Raw genomic sequence first — 15,534 nt, forward strand, 5'->3', positions numbered from 1 at the left:
GGGATAGGTATATCACAATGTCATCCTCTTGTAATCTAAACCTAGGCATTAGCTTAATTAGTTCAAGACAATATGGTTTATTGTCACTGGATACTGGAGTTGAGGTTGGTTGAACACGTGCTTCAATTTCCAGTTTCTTCAACTCGGACTCCATTTGTTCTCTTTTCTGTTGGGCTCCCAATTCATCTTTCCGGCATTGGGCTTCTAGTTCTTCCTTCCGCCGTTGGGCTTCTAATTCTTCTTTCTTCATCAGTTCTTCCTCGAGTCTGGTACTAATAATAGTCTCCAACATCCCTTTAACAAATTCTTCTTCATAAAATTTACTTCCTGTAATAATCATTTTAAGATCTATCACTTTCATTTCAACAGTTGGCTTCTCTCCCAATTCTTCAGCCAATTTACATAAATCTTCCTTTCTACCTTTGGTTAAATAAGCCATGGTGCTTAACAATAACTCTCTTTACTGATAAAAAAAAATCACCCTTAAAAAGGAATCAATTGCAATTTTTTTTTTTTTAAATGCCCAGAAAGAGATGTATATATTTGGCGATTATGGGACTCATAACTAAATTCAACATATCATTTGTAAACATAGATAAATCTTACAATATTATCAGATTAAAAAAAAAAACTTCAACTACACAATTTACTACACTTTCAAATACACAAATATATGTGGATATATAAAAACAAAAACAAAACAAAAAAGAAATAGTTTCGATTTTACACCGCTACTATATAATAACTTAAATCTCGAAACAGAATTATCAAAACAGTATGCAAAAATGAACTATGATAACACTGTCGTGTTCTTTCTCTGGCGAGAAATCACAAGTACTGACTGTTCCAAGATGGAACAAACATGCAAAACAGGACAAATCGGTAAATGCAGAACAGAACAAAATAAATTTAAAATGAAAAAAAAAAAAAAAAAAACTATTCTGATTTATCTGGGACGAAAATATAGCTTGAACACTGGCGTGTTTTTCTTTTATCCAAACTATTGTACTACTGTTCCAGGATGGAACAAAATTTGAATACTGATGTATTCTTTCTCTGGTGAGAAATCAAAACTACTACTGTTCCAGGATGGAACAAACTCCGAATGCCATTTTTTTTTGTTTTGTATTAAAACAGACTTTCGCCCAAATAATCAAAATAGAACTCTAAAACATGGGAGCATGCATTTACATAACGAATTGCTCTCACCTTGTAGATACTGTCGACTACGCCAGTAAAACTCGGACTCGTGATGAATGGTAAAGCTGGTGAAAGTCTTGATCATTACGCAGAATGAATGCTCGCTGAAATTAACTCATAGCTCTTTTTTGCAATGCCGATGACCTATTATACTGTAGTATATGATCTAACTAGAAAATTATATTTGCTTTCAAACACTAATGTTGTACTTGTTCTCTCACTTCGGGCACATTTTAAAAAAAAATGGATACCACTCGGCGGAAACTTTGCTAAAAAAAGTCCTAAGCGTCGTCTGCTTCCGTTGTTATGACTGCCGTGCCTCCTCGCCACCTGTACACAGTTTAAAGAGAATTTGCAAGTCTTCATGACAAAAATCCTTACATTATGGAAAAGAAGAAAGTGTATTGAAAGTTTCTAGCAAGGAAGTGAACATGTTCTCTGAGAGAATAAGAGAAAAACTTAAAGCAAAGCACTGTGTAAAAGTAGTAAACCAGTCCTGAAAAGTGGTAAGAAAAAGCCAGCAAAAGTAACATTGTGTTAATGATGACTAGTGTGTGTGTGTCGTGTAACAGAAATTCAGTAAGTGCTTACTTATGGAGACCACAGATATGAGAGATTGTGAAAAATCAGGGTAGCAAACAGATTGCATCAACAACAGAATCATTAAAAAAGAAGATATTAGAAAGAAGCAACTTGACAGTGTTAGTAGCATTCCAAAATATGTCAGCAGAGCTAATCCCAAGTAGTAGGGTCACTTAGATGTAATGGAAGAGGAAATGTTAGCAAAATAGGTGTTTGATACAGTTAGAAATTCCATAGAAGACTGAAATACAATCTGAAAATACTGAAGCCCTGACAGACAACAGACTGATTTGGAGAGAAATTGTTGATAGGAAATCATAGGAAGTAATAAAATAAACTTTACATGTAGTACTATAATCATATCCCATTTGCCCGTTGAGAGCACATAACAGGAATCTGATGATGACCTACCATTATTATTAGCTTTGCTCTTTTCTCCAGAAATTGTATTCATTTCCTACCCAGCTGTGGAGATCTTCACAAAGGACCGATTTTTTCTTCATACGTCAGATACCTTTGTTAATGACTCAAAAAATTCCTATACTTCTTCCTTAGAAGAACCTTCTGTATAATAGGCACAAATAAGTTGTTACATCAACAGAAATTGAATTCCCTATTTTGATGATTGTTCACATCACTTTACTTGAAACTACCTACCGTTTTAAGAAGTTTATCTTCATGTTTAGTGTATACCATAGTTAATCTGTCCTTTTCCCTGATCATCACTGCTTGAATATAACATCTTATATTTGTTATTTAAAAGAATCTACTGTTCTTTGTTTTGGTAACAACCAATTATGTCAATGACATATTTCTCTAATTTTTTTACCAGTTCTACTTCTTTTCCATTGATACTTCTTATGCTGATGGTGCCTATCACAAATTCTCATGTTGAGTTCAAGCTTATTCCAGCAGCCAACCTTTCACTGTTTGCCTTGTTTCTCTCACAAAATCAGAGCTAGACAGGGAGTTAAATTGTTTAACAGACCACAGCCTGCATGATATTTCACCTCATAACATCACTGTCTTTTGGTTTAAGCCAGTGAATACAATTTAATACAATTCCAAATTGCCAGCCCATTCTCATTCATTTAGTATACTGGTGGGGATACCTACTACCAGTAGATATCTACCTGAAATAGAAATTAAGAGAATACCTTTTAAGAAATGAAGTCAGTTCTCTACATTCCTTAAAAGGCTATGTGGAGGTCTCCTTCCAGTAACACATATGAAGGAAATGAGATTTAATACGTACTTCATAAAAATAGATTTAATGAGCAAAATGCTTCCATTTAAGTATCAGCCACATCAAAATAAGTCATTAATGCTCTGCATTAATTTCACAATGAGATTCACCATATCTCATTAATACACACAAAATTTTGAAATTTAAATGAGAAACATTCAGGATAATACCAGCTAATTCTGGCCTATATAGGTCAACTTCTTCCAGTGAGGTAGTGGTCTTCATTTCCTTTTTTTGTTGTTGTTGCAAAACTGCATCTAATAATTGGATCATTACTGAGAAATAGTGTGAGTTCATTGCCAATAAAATTACAAAGGATGAAGACAAACTGAAAAGAAAAACTGTTATGATGTTGTAGTAGTTAACATTTACTTACTATGGTTTATCTCCTTTACTTAACTATCTCTTGAATAATTTGTTCTATCTCAGCAGCACCTATAATGTGCCTGTCTTTGTCTTGCTATTATATACTTCAGCCCCTCAGATTATCATGTGCACGCGTCTGATCTACAAAGAGATTGTCTCAAAGTTAAGCCAACTCATTAGTAACAAAGCTTCAGAAGTTAACTTCTCTTAAGGTTCTGGGAAAATTTGTTTGTTCCGCTGAGCCACCCAGAACCCTCAGATTATCTGAACCTTGACTGAGAAGTGAACCTTCATATCTGAAGGTTCACTTCTCAGTCAAGAAGTGAACCTTCAGATATGCACGTGGTTAATCTAATCTATTTTCTATACTAAGTTAACAATTATTAATAAATAAATTTCATGTGATGATACTGTGTTTCCCCTTTTTACGGGAGTTCACAGTACCATCTAGTCCTCCCCCCCAAAAAAAAATTTTATCCGGGCTCCGGACCGGCATAGGCTGAAAAATCAGACCTATGGCTGGGTCAGTATTCCTGACTGTAATCCATGTGTCCTCAGACCAGTTTGCCAGGATGAAAAACGGGATGAAAAACACAAGATAAACTGGCGGAAAAAACCCTGCTGTCCATGCCCAAGACCAGCTAACTTGGCTATGGCTGAGGAAGATCCTTAAGCTCCCCACGTCAACCATGTTTGCAGTCATGGTCTTACTTAACAATTACCTCCCGCTTAGATCCAAATAATTTATGAGTGGTGCATCGGATTCTTAGACACAGGCAACCAAATTAATAAGAGCAAAAGGTTTATTTAACATAATGATCATCATACAGAATAAAGAACTTTCAATTATCACTGTACTACTAGATTACAAAGTAAAATTAATCAATATACATCACACAGTAATTAATACTACAAAAACATTATGTTCAAAGATTCAAAGCTCGCATTCTTAGATTATAAAACCAATAATGACCTTCAGGTGTTAATCAAGCTGTCTGGATTAGACATCTCTACAGTTCTTAAACATAGCTAGCAATCTACACAAGTACAATTATAATCCATAGCACATATTGCTCACCGACTACGATTAGAATATCACAGTTCTGTCTTATTTTTTGATAGTCTCAAAACTTTATGAAGGTCTATGATTCTTAAGTTACAATTACCTTCCTCTCACACATTACTTGATTAAAGGTTTACTATACTGAACTAGAGGATTCCTCATGCTTGTCCTTTCGATTCTTGGATTCCTTCCAAACATTTTCTTCCCTCTATGTTAAGGCTAAAATTCCTGTCAGCTTAAGTTGGTCCTCATGGAGTCTGCATACCGATCATCTATGCCTAGAATATTCTTAGCATGAGGCGATTCTGCATCCATAAGGCACACTACCTGGCCACTACCTTTTCCAGGAGTTGCCTGTTGCTTCGAAAATCCACTATTCGTTCATTAGGGCTTGAAATCTGCGATCCCTCTAATCACAACCCGACACCTCCGACTTCTGCCACCGAGAGAGAACAGAGACTCCAGACAAAAAGCCTTGTGGGGGGGGGGGTCCAGCCCTTTCATATCAACCCCTACCGGGACTCCTTGTAACCCTAAATTTTCACCCAACACGTTATTCCTTTGCACTCATGGGTCTTGTCTTTTCGTAGCATCTTCCCCGAAAACTTAGGTCGCCACATGCCGTATGCGCATGTGACCGCTTGAGGCAACTTACTAATCCGGTGTCTTGCCCGTGTACTTTGACCTTATAATCTCAGTTGGTTATATGCAATGTACACAGTAATTCTTTTATATCAATTCTAACAGAAAATATGTATATAACAAATTCATTGTCTAACATACAATTTAGTGAATTTAGTGAATACAATGTGGTGAATTTTTCAAATTTTTCATGTAGTACTATCATATCCCGTACACCCCCTTGAGGGTACATGGCAGGAATTTGATGATGATGATGATGATGACATACAATTTAGTAGGTATTTTACACAGGAATATTCACAAATTTTACACTAATTACAGTATCCAATATTTGTCAGGCTATATACAACTTATACTAAAGTAAAAGCATATCCTTTTCAAGGGTTTTAACTTGTCAAATTATGAATGAAACATTCCTTAGTGAATTGTATTTGTTCCCAATTTAATTAAACTACAAATGTTCAATATGTACAATCAAGTATTGTTTTAATGTTTATACTCTGACACATGCAAAACAATCAGTAAGGAAAGCTTGCCAAGCACAGATGTGAGGTGGATTGTAACACTATAGTATCAAAAGTTGCCCAGAATTTCTGTCGATGGGTTATTTATGGTTCCTTATGTGCACTTGGCCTCATTATGGTAAAGAATATAAAATTTGTTCTAAACCAAAGAACATTACAGGGTGTTTCAAAAAGAATGTCCCGATTTCAAAATTGTATATCTCTGCAACCACGAACCACAAATAAATGGACTTGTAATTGTGGTGAGTGAAACTTTAGGCCTTACTTCATACTTCGTAATTTATTTTGTAACTGTACCACATTTTCATTATTAAATATAATTATTTGAAATCGGATCATTCTTTTTTGAAACACCCTGTATATTATATGAATAATATGAATTAATGCTGGCCTGGTTGGCCAAGTGGTCTGCTCTCCAGCCAAGAGAATGTAGGTTTGAATCCCATCAAGGGCATGGATGTTTGTGATTGTCCTTCCAATTCTCTGTGGAAAGGGCATCTGCAACCTTACTGCATCTAGCAACTGCAGTTGGTCCCTTGCAAAGGGGCCATAAAACTAGGCAAGAAACCAATGGACAACTAGTCCAACAGCACCCACAGAATGTACCGGTTTGGGGAGGGGGGAACACCCCCCCCCTCCAGACAACAATTAAAAATAATAATAATATTGTTATATAAACATCTGCCAATATCAACATTTAAGAATACTGTAATTAAAAATTATATCCTAAAACAAAGGAAAATTACCCTTATGTGATCTTCTCGAGATTTCAGCACCATTAATCGGGCTTGATTCATCATATTAGATTTTTGACTATAAAAAATATTATGAGATAAAAAATCATAAATTTAGAAGATCTAGTTATTTCTTTATTATACAAATATGTGTATTAAATAATAAAACTAATATGGACATTTCTGAAAGAAATTTAATCAATAAGTAAACATATATATACCATAAAAATGATTTGTGGTTGCATGATGTTTCAACAATACAGAGCAGTGGAAGTGTAAAATAATCCAATGGTTTCAGGCAGTCAGAAATAATGTTTGTATTCTCCTCAACTTTACTTATATCAGAACCTAAAAATCGATCCTAACCAAGCTGCGTTTTGGTAGTGATGACAGTTGCTTATTACTGGTAATGGAATAATATAAGACTTTCATTTCTGTTATGCCTATCTAATAAAGATATCAACAATACTTATAAAATGATAATCTCAAAATGAAATGGCAAAAATAATTTACAGTGGCTATGATATAGTGATATCAGTAAATGGTAGTAGTCGAAATGGTTATGACATTATTACTGCACATCAAACCTTGCACAAAAGGTGATACTAAATTTCCTGTTATTTTAAGTAGAACTTAATTTCCTGCACATCTGCTTTTGCTATAATCAGTAACAAAGCATAAGACCAAAGTTTCATGAAAGCATGCACATGCATAAGTCTGTTTAAGTTCAAGGACGAAGTTTCACCAATGCATGACTCATAGAGGCTGGAAATAATAAATTCAAAATAATACATGCTGAAGATAAATATGTCCACAACGTAATTAAAAATAATGTTTATAATTCTTAAAATGCAAATAACTAATATGTATTCTTTATATTTTTCTGTTCATTTAACTCCCTAAATTGCTAAAATGTGGATAGGAAAAAGAAGGGAAAGAAAGTAAATAGATGGAAGGGCAGGATGGGAATAATGGAAGTCTCCTCAGAAGCAAGATTAATAATTAAAGACTTGGCAGAGTGATTAATGTGTGTGTGTATGTGTGCATCTTATTAATAACTAGATTTGAAGTAGTGGGACTCACTCCATGAGAATTATTCTAATTAACATAATGCCTATCATACATTTCTTGAAAAATATTACATGTCAGTGTGCTCACTACATTCTTTAGCAACACATTCTAGTCACTATGAAAAAAATCTTTCTTAATTTGACAAGTCTTACTCAACTTCTACAATACTGTATATTATGTTAGTATACACAGCACACAAGCCTACACCACTGTACCATTGTGTTAACTGTAAGAACTTCATTCACTACCTGTAGGATGGGCCTGTCCTCTAATGAGAATTAAGGTTATGTGTAAAAAAAAAAATTTTTTTTTAAAACTGAATATTGAACTCAGAGTCCTTAACTAGTTTGGAGAACAATGCTTTCAACGGTGAAGGTCCAGAACATATTCCTGATTAACTGTGGAAATGAATCCTAGTTCAGGATAGTTTGTTGAATGTATTAAAAAGCAATTCCCATAATGGAATGAAAAGCAATTCCTTAAAGTAATTTAGTGCAAAGGATAACGATAAACTTAAGGTGGGTAAACTTATGCAGAGATTACAGTTTCATACTTTCTGACACAAGCTTTTCTCCTTAGAAAATAGAAAATTTAGTTGGATAATTAACAATGTAGTTAACAGATAAACCATATAAGGCTTCACAGTCTTAGTTGCTTCAGACATACACTGAGTGACCACTTTATTAGGAACACCTTCCCATTTAGGAAAATACTCTTCCTGAAGACTTGAATCACGTGGCTGCAGTTTGCTATATAAATCAGACAGACAGGAATCAGACATTTCTTTTGTTTCATGCATCAGAATGGACAAAAGGTGTAATGTAACTGATTCTGAGTGTAGTATGATTGTCTGGTGCTTCTGGGCTTTTCACACACATCAATGTTTAGGATGTACCAAGAGTGGTGTAATAACCAGACAATTTTAAGTCAATGGCAGTCTGGTGGATGGAAACAGCTCATTGATACACAAGGTCAAAGAATGGCAAGGATTGTGAAATGTGACAGGAGGGCCAGAACCAGTCAAATCACAGCTCAGTACAACAGTGGTCAGATATCATCTCGTACTACATAGCTCATCGCATGCTGTCATGGATATAGTAGAGGAGCAGATAGCCATCCTGGGTCCCAATGCTGTCAGCTAAGAACAGGAAAATGCCACTTCAATGAGCAAGTGATCACCAACACTGGACATTTGAATGACTGAACAAATATTCACTGGTCTGACAAGTCCCAGCTGGTACTATATCATGCTGATGGCAACAACAGTAGGACATGGAGATTTTCTGCTAAGTAATGGGCTACTAATGAGCAGGGATATACATCCTCTCTCCATGTCAAGTCAATCCCACCTTCCCATGGTGTGGCCTGTTTCCACTAAAGGGGCTGCGGCATTTGCAGCGAGCATTCAAGCTGCAAAAGGATACCATCCTAGTTGGAGGAAATGCTAACTAGACACTAGGTAGTAGATGTTCTTTGCCCTGGTGAAATACCACTACCCATTCTCCTCTTGGAAAGGTCACCTCTCCTCTCAGCAACTCTGACCACAATCTTGTACAAGCCTCCTCTCTCTCATAGAATGTCCCTCACCCAACCACTCCCAAACTTGCATCCTCTGGCACTACAAAGGAGCCAATGGGATGACCTCTGGAATTTCTACTAATCCTTTCCTTGGTATGACTATTGTTCCCACTCATCTGGTCCTAAAACTTGCTGTAAATGAGTTACAGAAATTATTCTCACTAACATGAAGACCTTCATGCCCAATTCAAGGCATAATACTCATCCACTTTCCAAGCCCCGGTTCAACTAAAAGTGTACCAAAGCAGCCAAAAAAAAAAAAAAACGCTTACCACAAATGAATTGCCTCCAGCTTTATACTCTGTCTACACCAAAGCACACAACATATGCAAATCAGTCATCAGCAGATCCAAATCTGATTTCATAAAGGCCAACAGCAAAAAACTTGCCTCCTGTCCAAATGGAAGCCATGAATTCTGGTTCCTTGCTGAGGCTGTTGGATGCAACTTCTGCTCTCCTGCACTTCCACCTCTCTTCCATCCTGATGGCACCACTGTTACTTCACCCAAAATTAAAGTTGACCGCCTTAGAAAAAAAGTATGTTTGGTCTCTACAGTAGGCTTTCTGGATTAATTAAAATTTTAAAAATCCTGGTGCCTGTGTGCATCACACACATTGCACATATTGCCGGCAGACCCCTGTCTGTCACAGATAAGATACATTGATATCTTGTGTCTTACAAAATATAAAGATTGCCTTCTACCCGTTAATAAGATCTCTAATCTCCCAAATCTCCAAATCCTCTCCATTCACTTCTCAAAAAACCTGGTGTCTACAAGATCAACTGTGCCTGTGGGTTGTGCTACATAGGGCAGATCGGAAAGGATAGGCAAATCTGAACATATCAAGAACATCGAGAATGAAAGGAAACACAAATCAGGACTGGCAGCAGCACATTTGAAACCAAATGTTATGCATTATGGCAACAAACCAAAATGCTCTACATACATTACATATTTTTATCAAGAGCATTCAAGGAGTCAGCTGAAATGATTAAACATCCTCAACAGTACATGGTTGATTTTACAACATCTGGTCTTCTCTAGTTAACACAACATACATGCAGTTATCAGTGGTTCACAGCAAACCATGAACCAGCAAACACCTTCATAGCAATTGCATGTTTCCCATTGTTTTTCTTTGTTTTCACATATTTTGCTGCATACATTACCTACCTGATATAATCTGATTCTTTAGTTTATTCACCTTTCTTGATGCAAAACACAAGAATTTCATGAAACTAGTTGAGTAGTCTTATTTCTATCCTTCTGGTTTTTTGTAGTAAGAATATTGGAAGCTAAATCTTATACCAGATTGCCATTTGTCTATTTGGTATGCATGTGAACATTCATGTGAAAGATTATACAAGCTCTTGGCATGAATGTTGACATCGTTACCTATACAAAACTTAACTGCATTTCTCCATGGCAGGGTTGCACTCCATCATGTAACCTCTCACTGTGCCAGTTAAGAAAAGGTCATACTCTATCTGTCCACCTGCAGTTGTTTAGTGTGCACAGAGCAGAGTGATTTCTTACCATCTATATTGACAGTTTGCAATCTGAGACCTCTGTTGCTTATCCTGCTGCATGCCATTCAGTTTGTGCTTATACACATGAAAGAAAGTTGCTACCAAAAATGTATGATTTATAGTGTCTGATTAAGTTCTTTACATACCATCTCCTGTCTTGTGTACAATCCACATCTAATGCTTTGTGATGTTCTGCAATTATTGTATAAAACAAGGATCCTTAATTTTGATATTTGAGTTGGATTCCGAGTCACAACTGGAATCTAGGGAAATGAGATTGCAGCTGCTATGCTAGCTCATACTTTAGCATAAGGTTGCAAGTAAGAATTATGTAGAACTTTCCTAGATTGTATAATTTAAGGCAAGGATTACTGACCCTATAGTTTGTTAGCAAGAACAGTTGTGAAGTCAGAAAGCCACACTTCTAAGTAATTGTGAACTAGCTGTTTGCAGAGTTCTGAGGAATTAGTTAATGTTATGTGATGAAAGGAAGATTGAATGTAAAGTTTTAGTTTATGGTCTGAGTTAAATTAAGTTAGAGAGTGTGTACGTCTATCCACGTGTCTGATTCCTATGTGGGCATTAAAGCTTAAGTGAGAAATGCTAATCTAATCGAAGGGAGAACCAGACATGTGCTTTACTTGTGCTTTACCACTGTTATTTAGCTGAGTTAATCAGAAATAGCTAGTTTGATATGTATAGCTTCAATCTTTGTATTTATCTTGACTGAGAATGAATAAACAGTTTTGTTTGTAATAGCTTGCCTGATTCTGCCTTACCAATGCAGTCTCATAAAACATAGAATAGCCATGACTGACTGATATTAGGTTTTAACGTTGCTTAAATTAGAATTAAATTTTTAGAGATATTTCCATGTTGAGCTGGATGTTTCTCTTGGATGTATGGGAAAGACATACAATTCCTCTACGCGATCTTTAATGGTGCAGTCGAAAAAACAAATAAATTTTTAAAGATCAGTGCAAGAGAAAGTCAGCAAGATAGACAAGGGAATTGGTTCCAGCCCGAAGCATTTCCTGAATCTAGACTAAGTGCACATGAAAGATAGCATACTTACGACCTTAAGATGGGGGGGGGGTTAAATTGTAGCCAGAGAGGATGAAGAATAATTGAACTAGCTCAAGAACTGACTACAACTCAGCATTACGACTGACAAGGAAAAAAATATAAAGGTGCAGTTTGAAGGTTTGATGATAAGTAATTAAATAAATAATAATATCAACATACATACATACTAAAATAAACATAAAAATTAAGAAAAGGTAAAAATTAAGGTAAACGATATTATTACACTGCCATTGATGCCACCGGTTAAGAAGAGGTATGACCGACACTGTGTTAATAAGGGCTAGTTTCTTACTCCCCATGGTAAAATTTTGATTACATTATGGGAGGTATGATAAGTATATTGTGAATGATGTTTCTGGACACCTCCTGCAATGAGTCTTTGGACTCCATGGAGATATCCATTAACAATAATAATCTGCTAAATCTCTCATTCTCTCTCAGAATTCTCATATGTGGTCCCCAGTCTTTGATTTCTAACCCAGCTCTCAGATTCATAACTTAAAATTGGTTTGAACATGTCTTGTACACAGCTAGTTTAGTGTTTTCACTAATTCTCCCATACCATATAAATTTAATTCAGTTGCCTTCCTACCATACCAGCTTTACCATTTTCACTAAAAATTGTGCCTAAATAGCTGAAATTGTTTACTTGTTCTATAGGTTATCTATTCAGGATGCAGTTGATGTTTTTCATTGCCAGTCTTTTTGTTATTGATTTTCATACCAAATTTATTACGGCAGTTACACCATATAACTGTAGTATTTAACTGAACAACAACCCAGCTAGCATGAAAGTCTATCATGTTCTACCATTATTTTAATTTTACATTCTCATTAAGTTATCCAGCTTTAATCCTTAAGCATCTTGCATATTATTATTATTATTATTAATAACAACAATAGTGATAAAATTCTGGGTTTCCAGGATGGAAAATGTTGACTGCAGCATCTATATGAAATTGGCTAACTCATCATTCATCAAATTTCTGACATGTACTCTCAAAGAGTTTAGTATCATGAGGATGTGCAGGCTGCTATGATGATACTAATATGGAAATTAACATTATTACTAACTTCCTACTGATAATTTTCCTCAAAATGTATATGTTATCTGCCAGAACTCTAATATTATTAGTTCTTATACTTCTAAGGCCCTTCTAACTACATCAGGCCACCTACATGTTGGTCTTTTTCCAGCCAACTTGGCATCAAACACCTGCTTTACTAATCTTTCTTCTCCTATTCTGTTTAAATGAAAACACCACCTGAGATTAGCTCTGCTCACACATTCCTGAATGTTATCAATGTGAAGTTCATTCCTAATATCTTCATTTTTAATATGATTCTCCCATTGATGTCATCTGTTCACTCCACTAATATTTCTAGAAACTCTCATATCTGTAGTTTCCAGTCTTTCATCAATGACTGGATGAAACTCTAACCCAGCTCTCATATCCATAAGTTGAACTAGCTTGAACACTGTCTTGTATACCACTAGTTTAGTGTTATGACTAATTTCTCTTTTACTCCATAGAAATTTATTCAATTGACTCCCATCATCCCAGCTGGGTAAATTCTATTGTCTATTTCCATATTTAATTTGCCATTTTCAGTAGAAATTATGCCTAGATAACTGAAATGTTTTACTTGTTCTAAATATTCAGATTGCAGCTGAATATTTCCATGTTCCTAACTAACTCACCTTTATTAAATACATCTGATATGACCCAATATAATTAAAAAAAAAAAAAAAATTACTGAAATGAGTTAGACATCATATCTTCTCCTACAATTCTTTCAGCTTCTGAATACATACTGTTTTCCATAAATTAAGGAACAAAGGAAAAATGGTAAAAAAAAATTAAAATCAGGTAAATTATGTAAAAAGTGACACTGTCAGCATAGTCATACCCCGACTTATGCGAATCAGGAGTTACGCGGTTTCTTATATGTACATATTCCTGTCCCGCTTCACGCCTCACCACTAGTCGTATCTTTCAGGTGCCGGCCGCATTCGCCAGTGTCGCACATGTTGTAAACAAGCACTGACGTGTTTCGCGCGGTCTCCATTCATACACGATTTTTATAGTCTACAAACCTCGCAATTGTTTAATGTTATGTTCTTGATAAAAATTTTATCACATAAAAAATAATAACATCCAAAAGAAGCAAGTTTGATTCTTCTACAGCTAGCAAGAAAAAAAAACATTGACTTTGGAAACAAAACTCAACATTATGTTTGAAAATGAAAATTTGTGAGCTAGCAAAGAAGTTCGATCTACAGGAATCAACAGTAAGAACAATCATAAAAGAAAGGTCTACAGATTTTGGAGGACATAGATTCTAACGAGGAACAAATTGTAGCCACAAGGCAAGGAATAAAAAAATCATTAGCTTGCTATGAAGAAATTTTGCGTGACAAGAAAAAGACATTATGCCGTCAGATGAATCTATTATATTTTATGAAACCATCGACATCGAAATAACTTTTTTTTTATGTACGAAAAACTACAATTATGATTATATTTCTGAAAAAATATAAGTGTTTTTGTAAACCTTTGGTCTCAATTGTATGTTTGTATATATAAATTACATGCAAAATTATATCCCAAGTTACACGAATTCGACTTACGCGCTTTTTTGGTGGTCCCACCTACCACATAACTTTGGGGTTTTACTGTATATGCAAATGAGTCAGGCATAAAAATGGGCATTTTGGAGTGGTTTTCCATTTTGTATCTGGAGTGAGAACAAGACATTCCATGAAAGCAAAATTCTTGGATATGGCTGAAAGACATCATTTAACTAATGAATTTAGGTAGTGAGCATTGTAAGATTAGAGGCTGGCCAATGTCAGGTAGAGGTAGCCACCTGATTGCATGTGAGTCATCCCATGGTTCACAGACTGTTAAACCAATTCCAACAGTGACATACAATATCCTGGAGATATAGTGAAGAAAGGCCATGGGCTACAACAATAGTGGATGATCGATATCTCAGATTATTTGCTCTCCAGAATCAGCTATGATCTGACCTTGTGTCAGCTACAGGAACTGGTATCTGCTTTCACTGCACATAGAAAGAAGACTTCATGAAGGTGGTCTGTATGCTAGGTTACTGGTAGTCTGCATGCCCTATCCCCAATGCCACAGGAGAGTGTGTTTGAAATGGGTCAGGCTCCACATCAACTAGTCTCAAGACCAAGTATCACTTTGTAGAGTAAATTGAGACAAGTCTCAATTTACTCTACAAAGTGATACTTGGCATGCTATGATCTGGAGATCACACGTAGATATGAAGTCTGTGAAAGGGACACTTACGATGGAGGAAGTGTAATCATTTGGGGAGGCATCTCGTTAGGCAAATGCATTGATCTGTACGTGCTTCCTAGAAGATCAATGACTGCTACAACTTATATATATGAGATCCTGGATCTCACTGTTCATCCCCATGTGGGTGCAATAGAGGAGACCTTTATCCTACAATTTGATAATGCTTGTCCTCAATGAGCAAAGCTTGTGAACTAATATCTTCAAGAAGAGACCATAATACATATAGACTGGCCAGCCAGGTTTGTCAACCTTAATCCCACTGAGCATATCTGGGATGCTCTAGGTAGATGTGCTGCTGCTCTCAACCTTCTCCTACAAAAAAACTTGAAGGGCTTAGGAGAGCTTTGCAGGAACAATGGTTGTTATTACCAAATGAGCTCCTGGACACCATTATAAACAGTATGAGACATCATTGTGAGCACTGCATTGCTTTGAGGAGTAACCACATTCCTTATTGAGGCACTTTGACTATCTCATTTTGACCTGTTGTTTTTGACCATAATCTTCAGGTACCCATCTGTTACTAAATTAAACTATTTATTTATAATTTTTGTGAGTATTTCTTTCACATCTCATATC

At 35.8% G+C, this 15,534-nt stretch overlaps 1 protein-coding gene across 1 annotated transcript in view; it reads right to left on the reverse strand.

Moving 5' to 3' along the window:
- Positions 1-15,534, reverse strand: part of Vha26 (V-type proton ATPase subunit Vha26) — a 100,846-nt gene that overhangs the window by 55,729 nt on the left and 29,583 nt on the right. The window contains exon 4 of the mRNA XM_090412823.1: positions 6,370-6,436. Coding sequence (XP_090268949.1) covers positions 6,370-6,436 — 67 coding nt within the window. The remainder of the gene's footprint in view (positions 1-6,369; positions 6,437-15,534) is intronic.

Source organism: Typopeltis vanoorti, chromosome 23, assembly GCF_054136105.1.
Source record: "Typopeltis vanoorti isolate ZY-2024b chromosome 23, IOZ_Tvanoo_1.0, whole genome shotgun sequence".
NCBI lineage: Eukaryota > Metazoa > Arthropoda > Arachnida > Uropygi > Thelyphonidae > Typopeltis > Typopeltis vanoorti.